Source organism: Chrysemys picta, chromosome 2, assembly GCF_011386835.1.
Source record: "Chrysemys picta bellii isolate R12L10 chromosome 2, ASM1138683v2, whole genome shotgun sequence".
Lineage (NCBI taxonomy): Eukaryota > Metazoa > Chordata > Testudines > Emydidae > Chrysemys > Chrysemys picta.
The window spans coordinates 117,018,889-117,035,245 of NC_088792.1; the positions used below are offsets into that span (position 1 = coordinate 117,018,889).

Genomic DNA, 16,357 nt, shown 5'->3' on the forward strand with positions numbered 1-16,357 from the left:
GTGGATGGAAGGGGGATAGTGGCAACACTGGGGTAAGAGCCCAAGTTAGCTCTGCAGTGAAGACATACCCTGTGCACTGCCAAACTTCCTACTGGCTCTTACACATAGACAGAGACCAGTTGCAAAGACTAAGAGAGACAATATGGCTAGCTAGATTATAGCAGTACTATTGTGTTTATAAGTTATTTCTTGTTGTTCATTAAACGAGTTATTTTAAAACCATGAGCACCTGGAGACATGTGACTATGTGAGAATCTCAGCTTGCATTTTAGAAGTTTGTTTCTAGCCCTCCTGATTGCAGAGAAAAGCTAGAAAATGTGAAAGCTCAAGAACCAGAAGGCAAATAAATAGAATGCAAAATGTAATATTTTTAAAATATGATTTTGGGGCATCTGGCTCATGGTTTTTGATTTTTTTTTTTTAATGGAGATATCCCATCTCCTAGAACTGGAAGGGACCTTGAAAGGTCATTGAGTCCAGCCCCCTGCCTTCACTAGCAGGACCAAGTACTGATTTTGCCCCAGATCCCCAAGTGGCCCCCTCAAGGATTGAACTCACAACCATGGGTTTAGCAGGCCAATGCTCAAACCACTGAGCTATCCCTCCCCCCAAGAGTAGAATGGTTGGGACTCTCAATACTGAAAATCGAGGGGGGCTTCTTTTGAGTATATGCCATCAGCCCTAGACGTACAAACCTAGTATCACAATGTGGCCCTGATCTGGATTATGTTCCTGTAGTAGAAAAAATAATAAGATTAGCTGGTTGACAGTATTATTAACTAATTATCAGGATGGAGCACAAGGACACAGATAATCTCTAATAGCCAGTACTCAAACCATAAAAGGTTAAACTAAGCCAACCCATTGAGCTGCATCTGGAAATTAATTGAAACCCAGTGCAGCTTCAGACCATCTAGTTTGGTATCTCAGGAGAACAAAATACTTGCCAGAAAACATCCCTCTTTATTCCAGTGTCTGTGCAGGTATTTGAGTTGACAAGAGCATTTTTTAAAACTAGATCTGAAAAGGAGTGCAGGAAGCCATGACAGGCCATAGATGCCTGACTGGTGTCATTTCCTGTTTTTATGCATTTATATGAAATTAAGACTAAAATATCCCCAAAAGTACAAAATAAAATATTAAATGAGAAAACATAGGAAAACGTTAGAATGAAATTAACCCATCCGTGACTCTACAACTTCATTAGTTGTTCGTTCTGTGTTTGTCTTAAAGAAAAAAGTGGCCTCAAAGTATACCTAATAATAATGCCTAGCTCTTGTAAGGGCACTTTTCATCAGTAGATCTCAAAGCACTTTACTACAGAGGCCAGCGCCATTATCCCCATTTGACAGAGGGGGAAACTGAGGCACAGAGGGGGGAAATGACTTGCCCAAGGTCACCAAGTAGGTCACTGGCATAACCGGAAACAGAACCCAGGTCTCCTGAATCCTAGGCCTTTGCTCTTTCCACTTAGTCAAATGGATGTAGCACAGTCAGGGAACAGTTTGCTTACAGCTGGACTGCAACTAGTGTGCTTGTGGTAGATTTGTCTAGTATTTTAGATATTACCAACAACATTTAAAAATGTTATTGCCCCCTATGTGTACAACAAGAACGTTCTTTAATAAAATAAAGTTTGAACTTTTAAAACATTTTTACAATTCATATCAAAAAACCTGAATTTATTAGATGACCATATTCCTTTAGAACAATTCACTTCAACTCATACAAATAATAAAAATTAAATAATCAGCAAAACTCCTCTGTATAAATAAAATATATTTTGTCCATATATAGTGAATTTCAAATATGCCCCTTTCCCTGTGAAAACTATAGGTAGATGTACATTTTCAAAATGAAGATTTCCTTTTTAAGATCAAACTGTAATTTAGAGACCACCACACTCATTGAGAGTTCATTAAAATGTTTCAATATCAAAAACAAATTAGGAAAAAAATCACTTTTTGTATAACTAAAACAAGCCATTTGAGAAAATGAGAAATAGTTCAAAATACAAGTACAGAGAACTTCACTCATTTTCTTCCAAAAAGTGGATTGGGAAAAAGGCTACCCTAAGGCAAAGGTTTCTAACTGGAATTTTGGCAATTTGTAGCAGTAATTTTGAAAAACAAGTTATTTTCTTTAAAGCAGTTTGAAATGTGCATATTGAAAACAGACTTGTGATATCTCGGAGACCTGTCATGTTACCCAAAGGATGATTATTCATCCTGGCTGCCTTGCCCATCTGATCCCCCAAACCCATCCCCATCTTTGGTCTAGTGCCCTCTCTCACATCCTCTTCAAAATAGTCCTTGCCCCTTCAACTAGCCTCTCCTCAGCAGGTGAATAGCCTCCTTCTCACTGCCCAGCTGCTATTGCCCATTGGCTACTTCTTCAGCAAGAGCTGCTATGATCTCCATGCCAAAGTCCTCTCTAAGTCTCCACAGCCACCCATCTGCTGTCGTGACAGGTGGATGACGGGGTAGGGCCAGGCAGTAGGAGATGATTACTCACGTGAAGAGTGCAGACAGGAAGACAGGGTGACTCTGAACAGGGGGAGGCAGATCATAGTTATTCCACCTTGGCCCTCAAAGTGGCTACACCCCGTTCTGCCTCTTCTTTCAATACCCCTTAAACGGCTCGCATAAAATCAGGCATTCAGCCATTCCCCAGAAGATATTGTGTATCAAAATTGTTCATCTCTCACAAGCCAATTGTAACCAGGATATCTGCTTTCCTAAAGGCCATCTCATCTGCCTTTCTAGATCTGTACTTCTGGCTACTTCCCAGTATGAAAAAGGTTCCAGTTGCTCAAGTCTTTATATTAGTATCTTGAATTGTTCTTTGAGCAGTCTGCCTTCAGTATATCATAGTACTGCTGTTTCTCAGAACAGAAGATGTGATGCATCAGACTGCAAGGGAACTTTGTGTTGAAATTGGTTCTGATGAGTCATTTTGTTTTGGTGAAGAAAAAGTGGCAGTTCCACTTTGTGCCATTTCAATGCCTTCTTTTGCCAGTGCTGTCCTTTTGAAATGATTGGCAGATTCCGTTATAGAAGCATCTGGTCTTCCATTTTCAGGGGGACTCAGTACCTGATCAGAGATGGCCAAACTGTTTGCATTCATAGAACACACTAGAAGAGTGCTGTTTCTTATGGATTCCTCATGGAGATTTTGCAGAGATGGGATCTGCTTCATGGAGCCAAGACTTCCCCAGTGAGATTCCTCTAACGATTGGTTGCAGTTAGACTGTAAGTCTGCTCGGAAGCAAAGTGAAAATGAATTTTGAAAGTGCTCTGTAGGCTAGCTTTCAAAAGTGAGATTCAGTCCCTGAACATCAGTCCCCTGAACATCAAAAAGTGATTTACTTTTTACTGACTTTTTACGTTTTACTTTAAAGGCAGAAGAAAACAGACAGTCACAAGTGAATATTTTCGTTCTGTTCTGGTTGAAGTGTTTGAAGAAAAATATAACAGCATTTTCAATGTAAGGTAGTCCAATCCAGTGATACTCAGACTGCGGCTTGTGAGCCGCAAGTGGCTCTTTAATGCAGCTCTTTGCAACACATGATATTAAAACACTGTGTGACTTAGTTATTAACCAAAGTTATTAACCAATCAGGATGCTTTACTATGTTATTAACCAATTAAGTTATCAATTTGCACTAAGTTAACAACATATTTGCTGTAAGTGTGTGTGTGTGTGTGTGTGTGTGTGTGTGTGTGTGTGTGTGTGTGTGTGTATATACTCTCTAAGTATTTCCCCTGTCATACTGTTTAAATATGAATAGTACTCTAGTAAATGAAACAATGAATTCATACTACTGTGGCCCTTTTGGGTAATGCTGATCACTAATTTGGCTTCTGAACCACTTTGGTCTGAGTATCACTGGTCTAATCATATGCAGGAAGCCAGCAAACAGAGCTGGAAACAGGGAAGTTTGAGTGGGAATTTGTAGGAGGAATTGGGGGTGGGAGGAAAGAGGAGAACATGTGTGTGTTTCTCTCTCTGTCGCTGAGCATAGGTGGGAAGGCTATGACAGGCTACAGAGGCAGAAGGACTAGTGAGCCAAGGAATGGAAGAGAATGTGGATGACTAGATGTGGAAGCTGAGGGATGTACATTATCCTGGAGCGGGTACCTGAAAGGTGCTTTGTTTGGTGTAAAATGCTGCCTGATAGATCAAATGGAAGAGAAGATTGGAGGCTTGGAGATCCAGGCAGAAACTATGGTTGAGTTTTGAAGGGAACTTGAGCAGATGATGGAAGGAAGGCAAGTGGAGGTTGAACGGGAAACCTCAAAACTTGCAGATACGAGCTGGACGGGGGAACTTTGACGGTGGATTGCTGGATGAGGAAAGTGGCCAGTAGAAGCATGTGATAAAAGTATCAGGCAGAGGAAAAAAGACAGGATAGTGAAGGAGAAATAATGCTCAGGGATAGATTTACTGAGTTGGAAAATTAAGAAGGGGCGTAGCAGGCAGTAACAGAAGGTGGGAGGGCAAGGAAGAAGAAAAAGGCGGCTAGTCCTAAAAGAAGAGGGGAAGAGTCAATGGAGACAGCCAGAGTTCAGAGCCCCAGAAGGACAGAGGATGAGTTGCAGAAGATTGCATGTGAGAACAAAAGACAAGAGGGCTTGCAGCCAGAAAGAACAGAAAGAGGAAGGCCAGAGAGCTGCACTAGGAAGAGGCAGGTCTACATGACTGGGGACTCCCTACCAAGAAGAACAGACAGGCCTGTCACCAGAGCTGATCTGAATAACAGAAGGGTGTGCTGGCTACTGGGAGTTAATATATGGGATGTGGACAGGAGGCTGAAGAGGATCCGAATTGGAGCAGGAAAGAATCCACTGATTATCTTTACAAGGAGACAAATGACACAGCCAGATTCTCACTGGAACGTATCAGTGGAGACTATGCCAAGCTGGGGAAGACACTTAAAGAAATGGAGGCTCAGGTGATCTTCAGTGGGATTCTATCTGTCCCTAGAGGAGGAGAATCAAGGAGAGACAGACAAGATTATGATGATTAACAGATGGCTCAAGGAAGTGGGGCTATAAGAAGGGCTTTGGGATGTTCAACCACTGGGAGCCATTCCTGGACAGAGGACAGTTCATGGGATAGACTCCACCTGAGTAGGGCGGGAAATAGACTGCTGAGATGGAGGTTGGCACAACTGATTAAAAGAGCCTTAAATTGGTAGACTGCTAGGAGATGCTCATGTAATCTCCATGCCTGATGGAGATTGAGTGGGAGGAAAATTATAGAGAGGACCCAGCAATGGAGAACGGAACCACAGAGGGTCAGAGAATGGACCTCAAGAGGAAAAGATTGTTACGGTCAGTGGTATTGGCACTGTCGGGCAGGCGATACTGGCAGTAGAATGACTGTACCTAATTGGGTGAGGAATCTGGGTGAAGCCAAGTACAAACAACGAAGATATCTGTACACCAATACAAGGATCCTGGGTAACAAAATGGAGGAACTATAACTTCCAGTGCAGTAAAACCAGATATTATAGGAATAACAGAAACATGGTGGAATAGTAGTCATGACTGGAGTACAGTTATGGATGGGAATGTGCTGTTCAGAAAAGGCAGAAAGAAAGGTAATGGTGGAGCAGCAGCATTGTACATTAATGACAAGGTAGACTGTAAAGAAATTAAAAGTGATGGAATGGATAAAGTGGTATCTGTTTGGGTCAAAAATCACTTTGGGAAAGAAAGCTAACACAGGCTCCACTGTGATAGTGTTTGGAGTATGCTACAGACTCCCAGGATCCAATCTGGGATATGAATAGTGACCTTTGATATCTTTAATGAAATAAATATCACAGGGAATTGTGTGATTATGGATGACTTTAACTTCCCAGATATAGATTGAAGGATGAGTACTACTAATAATGGTAGGGCCCAGATATTCCTGGATTTGATAGCTTACAGATTTCTTCACCAAAACAACATTTTAGATTTAATATAATAAATTGGAAGGTCCTCATAGAAGAACTGGTTGTACAAGACAATCTTGGTTCAAGAGATCATGAGTAATTCAGTTTAAACTAAATGAAAAGAAACAAAAATAGGTCAGCAATTAGGGTCCTTGATTTCAAAAGGTCAAACTTTAAAAAATTAAGCAAAGTAATAAGGGAAATGGACAGGATCTGAATGTGGAGGAGGCTTGGAATTACTTTAAGTCAAAGTTGCAGAAGCTATTTGAAGTCTGCATCCCAAGCAAAGGGAAAAAATTCATAGGAAAGGTTGCAGACCAAACAGGATGAACAAGCATCTCCAACAGGTGATTAAGAGGAATCAGAAAGCCTGCAAGGAATGGAAGATGGGATGGATTAATAAGGAAAGCTCTCTCTTGAAGGTCATAAAGTGTAGGGTTAAAGTGAGAACTGCCAAAAGCCAAGCAGTGTTAGACCTTGCAACTGAAATTAAAACCAATAGTAAAAGATTCTTTAGCCATATAAATAAAAAGGAAACAGGGAAAGAAGTGGGACCACTAAGCACTGAGGACAGGATGGAGATTAAAGATTATCTAGGCATGACCCTATACCTAAATGAATACTTTGCCTCAGTTTTTAATAAGGGTAATGAAGAGCTATGGGGTAGTGGCTAATGGAAATGAGGATGTGGAAAGAGAAATTACTATCACATCCAAGGTTGAAGTCATTCTCAAACAGCTTAATGGGAGCAATTGGGGATGGAGAAGAAGTAAAAAGGCACAATCTTCATCCAAGAATATTAAAGGAACTGGCTCATGAAGTTGCAAGCCCAATAGCAAGGATTTTTAATGAATTTGTAAACTCGGGGGTTGTACCCAATGGCTGGAGAATTGCTAATATAGTACCTATTTTTAAGAAAGGGGAAAAAAAGTGATCCAGGAAACTACAAGCCTGTTAGTTTAACCTCAATTGTATGCAAGATCTTAGAACAAATTTTGAAAGAGAAAGTAGCTAAGAACATAGAGGTAAATGGTAATTGGGATAAAATACCAAAAGGTTTTACAGAAGGCGGATTGTGTCAGACCAACCTGATCTCTTTCTTTGAGAAGATAACTAATTTTTTAGACAAAGGAAATGCAGTAGATCTAATCTACCTGGATTCAGGAAGGCATTTGATACAGTTCCACATGGGAAATTATTATTTAAATTGGAGAAGAGGATGAATATGAGAATTGAAAGGTGGATAAGGAACTGGTTAAAGGGGACACAACAACAGGTCAGACTGAAAGGTGAAGTGTCATGCTGGAGGGAGGTTACTGTTGGAGTCCCTCAGGGATTGGTTTGGGGACCAATCTTATTTAACAGTTTTATTACTGACCTTGGCACAAAAAGTGAGAGAGTGCAAATAAAATTTGCAGATAACACAAAGTTGGGAGGTATTGCCAACAAGGAGGAGGACTGGAATATGTAAAAAGATCTGGACAACCTTGAAAACTGGAGTAATAGAAATGGGATGAAATTAAATAGTTCAAAGTGCAAGGTAATGCATTTAGGAACTAACAACAAGAATTTTAAATTGGGGACTTATCAGTTGGAAGTGACAGAGGAGGGCAAAAGACCTGGGTGTATTGGGCAATCACAGGATGACTATGTGCCACCAGTGTGATGCGGCCATGAAAAAGGCTAATGCAATCGTAGGATGCATCAGATGAGGTATTTCTAGTAAAGACAGATTAGTGTTAGTACCATTATTTTGATGAGATTTGAGGCACTTGTGAGATCTCATCTGGAATACGTGTGTAATTCTGGTCTCCCATGTTTAAGAAAGATGAATTCAAACAAACAGGTGCAGAGAAGGGTTACAAGGATAGCAGAGGAATGGAAAACCTATCTTACAAGAGAAGACTCAAGGAGCTTGGCTTGTTTACCTTACCCAAATGAAGGATGAGAGGAGAGATGACTGCTCTCTGTAAATACATCAGAGGGAACAATAGCAGGGAGTTATTTAAGTTAAGGGTCCATGTCGGCAGAAGAGAAAATGCAGATAAACTGGCCATCAACAAGTTTAGACTCGAAATTAGATGAAGATTTCCAACCATCAAGAGGAATGAATTCAGGAACAGCCTTCCAAGGGGAGAAGTGGGGGCAAAACAAACCCTAATTGGTTTCAAAACTGAGCATAATAAGTTTATAGAAGGGATGGTATGAGGAGGTTGCAGACAATGGTATGTGGCCCATCTGCAACTGCTAGCAGCAAATATCTCCATTGGCTGGAGATGGGGCCCTTGATGGAGAGAGCTCTGAGTTAATACTGTACAGTGAATTCTTTCCCAAGTGTCTGGCTGGTGGATCCTGCTGACATGCTCAGGGTCTAACTGATTACCATATTTGGGGTTGAGAAGCAATTTTCCCTCAAGTCAGATTGACAGAGACTCTGGGGGGTTTTCACCTTTCTCTGCAGAATGGGGCCTGGGTCACTTGCAGGTTTGAACTAGAGTAAATGGTGGATCCTCTGAAACTTGAAGTCTTTAAATCATGACTTGAGGACTTCAGTAACTCAGCCAGAGGTTATGGGTCTATTACAGGAGTGGGTGGGTGAGGTTCTGTGCCCTGCAATGTGAAAGAGGTCAGACTAGATGATCATGATGTTCCCTTCTGGCCTTAAAGTCTATGAGTCTAATGTAATGTTTATTTCTCGACTGTCTATGTACATACAATATATCAGAGTAAAGCAATAATGGTGAAACTGAGTTGTGATAGTTTATAGATTTTCAAGATTTATGGTAAAATATAAAGTTTTAATTTTCAGAACCAAAAAAAAATTATTTGTGACAAAGTACACCATTGTGGAATTATTTTTATAAAGAATGTTAAAATGCAGATTTTTGGTATTAGTTTTTTTACACACTCATACATTTCATTAAAAGAACAGGAGTACTTGTGGCACCTTAGAGACTAACAAATTTATTAGAGCATAAGCTTTCGTGGACTACAGCCCACTTCTTCACTAATAAATTTATTAGAGCATAAGCTTTCGTGGACTACAGCCCACTTCTTCACTAATAAATTTATTAGAGCATAAGCTTTCGTGGACTACAGAAGAAGTGGGCTGTAGTCCACGAAAGCTTATGCTCTAATAAATTTGTTGGTCTCTAAGGTGCCACAAGTACTCCTGTTCTTTTTGCGGATACAGACTAACACGGCTGCTACTCTGAAACCTTTCATAAATTTCATTGTTACAGTTGCAACAGAGCAAGTTGCAATAAATACCTATTAGCAATGAATGTAATATGCAGTGATTGTCACTGAAAATCTATTTACCAACTCTAACCTCTCTGTGTTATGTGAAAAACCTAAAAATATTTCTTATATTTAAAATAGGAAATAGCTTCAGTAACTTATCTGTTAGAAAACACTGACTTTAGTCAACAATATCAAATTTGTGCTAAAAATTGATTTAAAAAAAAAAAGAACTAATCATGCATGCATAGGAATTACTTTTTAAAAAGTTATCTTAGTATTGATGCTTATGATAAGTTCAGCCCTGGTGGAAATCTATGCCACTCCACTGAAGTCAACAGAGTTGCACCCAGTTACACTAGGGCTGAATATGGGCCTCAAAATTTCTCCTGAAAATACCCAACTGATTACCCCACATTAGCCAAGCCCATTTAAAGTTAGAAGAATGAAAAATGCATTAAAAACTATCCACTTTACTTTGACATTCTTACAATAATGGATTTTCTGCAAAGAAAAAAAAAACTTCTTGGCCAAGCCTTATAAGAAAGGTGGTACCCCATAGCAAATATCATGGCTGTTACAGTACAATATTCACTGTGGTGATCAGGATATAGTATAAGGATACAATATGTATATACATACATCAATTATGTTGTCAGTATATGTCCCGGTTAAGATTGGACTAAATGAATATTTAGATCTTAGTGGGGGGGAAAACTACACAGCAATTCTTCTGTAATTAAAATCAAGTGTTATAAAAAGGTCTTACCTCCAAAGTCTGCCATTTCAGTATCACTTATTTCCTTGTTCTGATGAATATTCTCACACAGAGTTTCTTTAGTACTTTTTGGCACAGTCTACAAAAAACAAATCAGATCTGTAAATTAATTCCAGCTATAGATTGCCAGGTCACTTGGGCATAGGCACCAACTTTCTCCGGCGCCGGTGGGTGCCCGCACCCCCCTGCCCCTTTCCCCACCCCGACTCTACCTCATCCCCGCCCCTGGCCCCGCCCCCATTCCAACCCCATCCCCAAGGTCTCTGTCCTAACTCCACCCCCTCCCTGCCCCATTGGATCCCTTCCCCAAATCCCCACCCTGGCCCCGCCTCTTCCTCCAGTGCGCCACGTTCCCCCTCCTCCCCCCTTCCTCCCTGTCCTGCAAATCAGCTGTTTTGTGGTGCAAGTGCTGGGAGGGAGGGGGAGAAGCAGGATGCGGCAGTGCGCTCGCGGAGGAGGCGGAGGCGGAGGCGAAGGCGAGCTGGAGCAGGGGGGCGGGGTCACAGGGAGCTGCCGGTGGGTGCTGAGCACCCACCAATTTTTCCCCGTGGGTGCTCCAGCCCCGGAGTACCCATGGAGTCGGCGCCTATGCACTTGGGCAGAGCCTAATGCCGATATAGCATGCCACTGCGACTTTTCAGAATAATGAAGGCCTCTCCTCTAACAGCCTCTCAGAAGTTTTTCCAAGATACTCTCTGAATATATAAAACCAGGAGTCACCTTGACTTTGTACATTGAGCTTTTACCTAGTATGCCCACTATCACTACTTTTTAGCACGATGGTGATCTCCATAAGTTACAGCACAGTAGGTAAATAGGCGCACAGGACCACTGGTTGGGTCTACTATGGTAATTCCTGTCTGACAGTGGTCAGTACTTAGTGCTGCACAGGAAGGCCCAATGAGCACTGCTGTAGATAATTATAAAATAATTTGCTCACCAGGAAAGTTTCATTTGAGGTATCGGCAGTTAGGGACCAATTTTGCTCCCAGTCAAATCAGAACAAAACACCCATTGGCTTCAATAGTGTCCGATCAGGCCCTTTAGGATACAGCATGCAGCAGTGAGTCTCAGAGCCCAGGTCGATAGACACGGGCCTGCAGGGCTCAGGCTACCACTCCAAAAATAGCTGGGTAGACAGTGCGGCTCGGGCTTTATCTCCCTTTCTAAAAGCCTAGCTAATGTAATGTCAGGGGTTACCATTACTAATATAAGCGTCTAATCCTTTTTGAATCCTGCCACCATCCCCTCTGGGCTGCAACGAGAGGCAATGTGGAAAGCTCTCCATTGTTCTCTATTCCTCTGCCCTCCACTGTTTGTATCTTCACCTCCCAAGAATGTCACCAGCGTGGGCAATGGGTGAATCGCAGGCTTGGGGATGCTAGCCCCTGGCCGGCCTGCCCATCCCCCTTCTCCCGCCGGAACCCAGAGCCCCCCCCGCCCCCTGACAGCCCCAGGCCGCCTGAGCGACCCCCCCAACCCCAGAGCACTCAGCGGGTGGGCAGGCAGCGCAGCCCCCAGCCCTGGAACGCCGGGTGGGCAGGCGGCACGAGCACCGGCTCCCACTGCTCAGAGTCCCTGGCTACAGACTGGCTCCCAGTAGCCCCAGCCCGGGGCAAGGGCGCTGGAGCCCTTCCAAAAGTGGGGGGGGACAGGGGCCCCCACCCAAGGTGGAGGCAAAAGCAGCTCCCTGCCCATGTCCCAGGCCCCCCACCCAGGGCAGGTAGAGGGACCCCAGCTCCCCACAAGGCTCTCGCCATGGCCAGGCTGCGGCTCTAAGGCCCCCCACCCCGGCCCGAGATGGATCAGGGAGAGCTGCACAGGCAGCTGGCGTGAAGTCACGGACCCTCCTCCTGCCTCGGGTAGCTGTGGAGCCTGGGGGATGGGGACACAGGCCGGGGGCTGCTCTCAGCCCCCCTCCCCTCCCCACGCAGGTGGAGGTTCTCCTGCAGCTCCCCACAGCTGCCCGGGCTCCCCAGCCAGGCTCCATGCTGGCCTGGCCGGAGGTGGAGCCTTGGGGGGAGGGGGGGGAAGAGGGGTCAAGAAGTGGGAGGGTATGAACCCCTGACCCCCCAGTTCCGGTGCCACTGGCCCAGGGCCCCAGCCACATGGGAAGGAAGGAAGAGCCACAGCAGAGCACGGCGGGAAGCAGGAGGGGGTCTGGGGTGGAGTGTGGGCGGGGCTACGCAGGCAGTTTGGGTAGGCTTAGACTTCCCCTGCCTTTGATACCCGCCACCCATGATCACCAGTCCGCCTTCACAACTTATCAGGGCTGTTCCCAGAAGCAGAGGGAGGTCAACATGATTCATGACAGTTCTGACACTTTTGCCCTCAAGAATCTAAATAGCAGAAGTAAAACTGATCAGTGCCTTCTCATCTTTGCGCAGCTGCTGCTTACAGAGCTATGAGCACCAGTAGATACACTGGGGCTGCTAGTGGACAGCATTGGATCTGTTGTATTCAGATGACATTTGGAAAGTTATTTTCAGTTTCTAAAAGGTCCTTATCAAGTTCTGGAGAAAGGCATGGCAAGGGAATGAGTGGATTTTCCAAGCCCTATCAATATATGGGGAATTTATCTATGCGAAGTTTTTTTAAAAAATCAGAACTGTCACACAAAGAATTAAGTGATAGTATTACTTGCATGATTATCACTTTTACTGTAATGCTTTTTTTTTTCTTAAGTCTTCACATATTTCCAGTAAAGAGCTGTCTACAGACTTCTACCTTTCCTTATCTCAACAGTCATCAGAAAAACATGTGGCTGCAAAAATAAATAGCTGTGAATAAATTAGTGAACAATGAATGGCTCTTTTATGCTAAGGTCTGGAACACTTTATGGTTTGCCTAACTGTTGGGAAAGGGACTATCTACAATAAGTTTGCTATGACAACGAACAGACTGTTTACTTATCCTTTCCCCCTTTCCATTACTCTTCAATAATATTAACAACTGATAAGGATGAAAATTAGAAACTATGTATAAACTAACACAACAGATTGTAAACTTTTCAGGGCAGCGATTGTGTCTTCTTCTCGGGTCTGGAAAGTGTCTAGCACCCTTTGGCCACAATCTAAAATAATGTTAGGTGAAGATCAGCAAATCTTCTCAAATGTTAATCTGAACATAAGAACAGTTTGCAGACCCCAAGGAAACACTGTTCCCAGGCACTTAAATTCGTAAATTTACCCTCTGCAGGAGGGAGCCATACAATTCCCCATTATTTAATGAGGACCAAAGAAAAGCAAGGCAAGAGAGCAGAGGAGAGTTCTGTGTTTTTTTCCACCTTACTATCCACTCTGATATTGGTTGGACTGTTTTCTTGTGGCCAGGACACTGACAGCCATTTGCTACTGAAACTTCTGGGTTCTCATCAGATCAAGTTTACTTTTATGTCATTAATTTTTCCTTGTGCAACAAGTACCCCAATGAAGGTGTCCAGTCAATAATTTTTCCATAGTTTAGATGTTTCATCATTTCCTGGTGCTGTCAAGCATTTTCTGTTGGGTGAGGATTAGAGGTCCAGAGCAGGCCCTGAAGAATAGCCTCTATGTGCAGTGTGCCTTATTTCCGAATTTTCTAAAGGCTGTACCAAACAGCGTGTAGTATGTCCAAACTCTAATTCCATAAGCTAACCATCTCAAAGACAGCAGTTCTTCTCTGTGGCAAGAAGGGCGTCCTCAACCACTGTTCCATCTCCTTTCCTGTCCTGCTCAACTCATGCCTCCCATTTACCTTTGTTGTCCATAACTCTGGAATCATCATTGACTCCGAACTCCCTTCTTCTCCTGAAAATCTGCCTTATCACTGTGGTGACTGACTATCCAGTTACTCACCCCTTTAACAGATTTAAGATCTGGCACAAAGTCTTGTTATCTGTGTTTTTTCCACCTTACTATCCACTCTGATACTGGTTGGACTGTTTGAATGAACATAAGAATGGAGCGGACTTGCTGCAGTATAGAATAAGGGCCCTAATGCTGTGCTCACTTAGTTCATTTTGTTACGACTGTTGTTTCTTACTCCAGTTGAAGTAATTTACTTGAAGGCATGACTGACTTATCTCGATCAGGAGACAAATCACTACCTCCACAACAATGCCCATGAATGCTACTGTCTTTACTCCACTTCTGCTGAAACCCTCATCCATGTTATCGCCATAACTACTGCAACTCCATTAGCCATGGCCTAACCAAGTCCCAGCTCTCCTGATTCCAGCACAGAGATGGCTGATGCTTTCCTATTCTTCATGTACAAAGCAGCACCACTTCATCTCCTCACTTTCCTCAAATAGTTCCACTGTCTCCCCATTCATTTCAGGCTCCAGTTCAAAATACCCATCCCTGTTTATTAAAACCCTACATGGACTTGTGCCAACCTCTCTTTGCTTCTGCTTTAACACTTTCTTATCCAACACCAGCCTCCTCTTTGTCCCCTCACACAGCTAGGTCCAGGAGTCTCCTCTCCTGCAGCTCATCCCATCTAGAATAAGATTTCACACCACTTTTCATGCCTCTTCTACATTTCTCAATATTTTGAAGAAGTGTAGGTTCTGCTGACCATCCCTGCCAGATCATGGTCCCTGTCCTCCTTCCTGAGATACAAAAGCAAGTGACATGACACCCTGGTTACTTACTTGTTACCTACCAATGGAGAGATAGCCACCTGTGCTCCAAAGAGATGCCACTGAGATAATTTATGGTATAGAAAGAGCACGGGCAACATCTTACACATCTGTATTTTCAAAATGAACTATACAGAATGCTCCTGCCTGTTGTACACCTTTAAGGCATAGCTTAGAACACAGATGCATAGGATGGTCATTATTTGTCTTCTGGTGCATTTCCTGGGCAGATGGTGACACTCTGCCATAGTGCACCTTAGGTATTCACCAGCAGCCAAGTATGCTCTCTTGTATGTAATGCCTAAACTAAAATACTCATAGCCCTGCCCCCTGGGCTTCAGATAAGTCTTTATCTTCTTTAAATAATCCACAGGAAAATATAAATCAGTTTAAGCCTCTAGAAGAATATTCTCCTCATCCTTGCTATTACACTAATACTACAACAGAAAGAAAGTTCATTATGCAATTATGCACGCATGTACACACACACACACACACACACACACACACACACAGAGCGCTTCCCAGGTAAATCAGTGAGATCAGCGGTTCTCAACTGGAGGTCTGCGGCACCCTGGGGGTCCGCAAGACTTTTCGGGGAGGCACAGGACCCCCTGGCTGAAAACTGGTGCCCCAAGCCCTGGCAGTGGCGCGGGGCAGAAGCTGGGAGCCCTGACACTTCCCCCCAGGGCTGAAGCCGGGAGCAGCAGAGGAGCCCTGGCGTGTCCCCCCACTCACGGCTGAAGCCGGCAGTGATGTAGGGGAGAAGCCAGGAGCCCTGGTGTCCCCCTGGCTTGAAGCTGGGAGCGGCGCAGGGCTGAAGCCGGGAGTCCTGGTGCCCCCGGCCGAAGCTGGGAGCAGCGGGGGAGCCTCGGCATCCCCCCCTCAGGGTGCACCCCCCAGGCTGAAGCTGTGAGCAGCGCAGGGCTGAAGCCCCGAACCCCGGTGTTGCCCCCACAAACTGCAGTGCCTTACCCAGAGTGGGGCAGTCCCCCGGGCATCTCCCCCCATCTCCTCTTCCCCAGTCCCTTTCAGGCCCCACACTCTGGCCAGGTCATAGGTCAGAAGTCAGAGCCAGGCAGTGCAGGGCAGCTGCTCCTCTGGCTGGGTGGTGCCATGGAGCAGGCAGTTGTAGCATCCCCCCCCGTCTGCTGCTGGTGCCCAGGGTTGTGGCTGCTCCTCAGCTCCCAGACCCCTTTGACAGCTCACACAGTTGGTCAGAGCTGCCTGGGTGGGGGGACCCGGCTCCAGGGTGGCAGAGCCTTCGGGACGCAGCCACTGCAGGGGGAGCCCTCCCTGCACCCTGAGCTACCCTCTGCCCATGCTCAGCCCCTAGCCACCCCCTCTCTGCACCCTGAGCTACCCTCTGCCCATGCCCAGCCCCTAGCTACCCCCTCTCTGCACCCTGAGCTACCCTCTGCCCATGCCCAGCCCCTAGCTACCCCCTCTCTGCACCCTGAGCTACCCTCTGCCCACATCCAGCCCCTAGCTACCCCCTCTCTGCACCCTGAGCTATCCTCTGCCCACACCCAGCCCCTAGCTACCCCCTCCCTGCACCTTGAGTGGTTTTCAAACTTTTTGAACTGAGTCTCCCCTTTGAGTTATATTTTTTGGTTGCATCACTCCTGGGTGGCCTGCTGAGGTGAGTCAGGGAGTGGAGGTGGCACTCCCTTCCTGGATCACATTGTGCGGGGCAGCTCTGCCGTCCCTTCCCCCACCCCCAAATAGAAGTCAAACTATGCCTATTCCCAAGGATCCCCCCTGCCATCCC

The 16,357-nt window shown here is 44.7% G+C and overlaps 1 protein-coding gene across 4 annotated transcripts in view; it reads right to left on the minus strand.

The window, feature by feature from the left end:
• Positions 1–1,602: 1,602 nt before the first annotated feature.
• The window catches only part of LOC101934137 (palmitoyltransferase ZDHHC11), a 97,157-nt gene continuing 82,402 nt past the window's right edge, over positions 1,603–16,357 (minus strand). For all 4 annotated transcript variants that reach the window (XM_005296520.5, XM_065584064.1, XM_065584063.1 and 1 more), the window contains exons 10-11: positions 9,954–10,041; positions 1,603–3,257 (exon numbers count right to left, since the gene is read on the minus strand). In XM_005296520.5, the coding sequence (XP_005296577.1) occupies positions 2,908–3,257; positions 9,954–10,041 (438 nt within the window). In that variant the 3' untranslated portion in view covers positions 1,603–2,907. The remainder of the gene's footprint in view (positions 3,258–9,953; positions 10,042–16,357) is intronic.